The sequence below is a fragment of the Gavialis gangeticus genome, unplaced genomic scaffold, assembly GCF_001723915.1.
Source record: "Gavialis gangeticus isolate Ggan-Ray unplaced genomic scaffold, GavGan_comp1, whole genome shotgun sequence".
Classification (NCBI taxonomy): domain Eukaryota; kingdom Metazoa; phylum Chordata; order Crocodylia; family Gavialidae; genus Gavialis; species Gavialis gangeticus.
In genome coordinates, this window is record NW_017729009.1 from 10,147,670 (window position 1) to 10,150,060 (window position 2,391).

Sequence of the window (2,391 nt, forward strand, 5' to 3'; positions counted from 1 at the left end):
CTCACTTCAAGTATGAAAGCAAAACCAAAACTGCCAACAACCCTGTCCCCAAGGCAAGCAGAGGAGCTGCAGCCTCCACTGAGCACACAGGAACCAAAGCCAAGGAGTCATTTCCCAGAGCAGCTTCACTGAGTTGCTTGTTGCTTCTATGCCCCTACGTGGGCAGCCTCTCCTGGCAGACTCCTGGAAGTGCAGCTCTGGGCCCTGGCCTGCTTAGCTGCAAAGGCATCTCATCAGCCATCTGCATCCAGGTACAGCTGCCAAAACACCTGCCATGTGGGCAAGTCCTTCTTCAACAGGGACTCGCCTGCTTTTCTAAACTGCTCTTGCCCTTTATCCTTCAGGCATCTCCCCACTGAACAGTCCCTTCCACAGAAGCTCCAGCTGAGGTGAAGCAAAAGCACTGCCCCCTCCCAGACACTGCAGCTGGTGCATTCCTGGGCTTTCTAACAGCCAGACCCCCCAGTGTGAACCGCCTGATGGATTCACCATCACAGGGCTAGCTCTCGACTGCAGACCTCTGCATGTTCCAGGGACTGAGGCACTCTCTCGGAAACACTAAATTACCCCACCCCAGCCAGGCTTGCAAGGAGAATGGGTACATACTGCTCCAGAGGAGTGCTTTCCCCAGATGAAACAGTTCAGGATGAAGCAGATCCCAAAGACCACGCCAGGGTACAGGATAGCAGTCTGCAGAGAAGAACACACGTGGAAGAGAACAGGAGCCTGCTAAACCCCAGCCTTTTCTCATGGGCCTATCGCTGGAGAAACAGATGCAGAGGAAATATCTGGGAAAATCTTGCTAGCATCCAGCAGCCACCTTCCTCCTCTGTGCGCGCCTGGGATTCTACACCGCACCCTCTTCCTTTACTCTGCCGTGATCCACACCGTGATGACTGCCTCCTTGTCAAGATCTCATGCACAGCATTACACCCCACACCCAGCTGACATGGCCCCTATACAGCAGGTGGCCAAATTGCTTGCTTCCACCCAGCCCAGGCACCCTGCCCTCAACTACCTGGCAAGAAGGCTCAAGGAGCCACTTACGCAGAAAGCTCCTTTCTTCCACCGATGGCCTTTCAGAGTTCGATACAAACGGCCAGCAAAGAACCCCCCGAAAACCCTGTGTGAAAATAGGCAAAAATACGGTCAATTCCCATCGCGTGTCAGACAATGGCACCACTGTGGGAATGTCGCAAAAACACATACCCCATGAACATGAAGAGAAAGCAGGCCGTGGTCATCAGAGCACCCCGGCTAGATGGCGACAGCATCCCCAGCATGGCAACGACTGCAAGGCAAACGGGAGAGGTGACAATAAAGGCTCATGGTCTACTAACAAGCTGTTTCAGGACAGGTTCCTGCCTCAAGCGAACTGGCCAGGGAATCCGGCAAGTCTTTGCCTTCTCCACAGGACTTGAATTTCTCAGGTCATAACCGAGACCACCAGCCCCACAGGACACAGGCCTGGTCTCTCAGCATGACTGAAAATGACTCCCTTTACCTTCCACAGCCCATTCTGCACAGTGCTCTTAGATCATGGATGGGCTTTAGATCCAAAGAACTCCACAACAGCTGACCCCAGAGAAACTACATGTTTTCCTTCACAAAAGATGCCTAAAAACTCAGCACTCTTAAGTGTGCATCAGCTTTGACTGGCTAGTCAGAATCAACCAGGGCTACTTCAGAGGGAAGGCAGGCACCTGTGAGCCACACTGCTGTCAGCGAAGTCACAGGCATGCCACTCCATTCTGGTTATGTCTGTGCAAGTATCACACCCCTTCCAAGCACAGCTGCCCAAGGACAGAGGACAGCCGGTGCTACTCACAGATGACTATCAGGATCATGCAAAAAAGCTGAATTCCAGAACCCAATAGGGAGCTGAGGATCATGGGATACTGGGGAGGCCTGAAGACATCACCATGCACAAGCTTCCAACCAGACTCCTCCATGGTGTCTTCCTGCAGAAGACCAGAAAAGGGCAGGGAGACTTCATTAGATAAATAAAAATGCAGGTTCCTCTGCAGCTAGCTCCACATGCTGCTTCCCCATCACCAGGTCTTTTCCAGGATTCCATCAACCTAGCCAAAAAAGCCTTCTTGCTTCTCGAGTTTTATGCTGAGGGTTTCTAAGCTCAGTGTTTCATAGTTAGTAGGGTTGGAAGGGGCCTGAGCAGATCATCAAGTCCGACCCCCTGCCACGGCAGGAAAGAGTACTGGGGTCAAACCACCCCAGCAAGGTGATTGTCAAGCCTTGTCTTAAAGACCCCCAGGGTAGGAGCCAGTTCCACTTCACTTGGAAGTTGGTTCCAGATCCTAGCCACCCTGACTGTGAAGTAGCGCCTCCTGATGTCTAATCTGAATTTAACCTCTGCCAGCTTGTGACCATTAT

General features: G+C 52.4%; 1 protein-coding gene across 1 annotated transcript in view; it reads right to left on the minus strand.

The window, feature by feature from the left end:
* Window positions 1–2,391, minus strand: part of TM9SF4 (transmembrane 9 superfamily member 4) — a 43,835-nt gene that overhangs the window by 14,673 nt on the left and 26,771 nt on the right. The window contains exons 10-13 of the mRNA XM_019509974.1: window positions 1,829–1,961; window positions 1,210–1,291; window positions 1,048–1,123; window positions 607–690 (exon numbers count right to left, since the gene is read on the minus strand). Coding sequence (XP_019365519.1) covers window positions 607–690; window positions 1,048–1,123; window positions 1,210–1,291; window positions 1,829–1,961 — 375 coding nt within the window. The remainder of the gene's footprint in view (window positions 1–606; window positions 691–1,047; window positions 1,124–1,209; window positions 1,292–1,828; window positions 1,962–2,391) is intronic.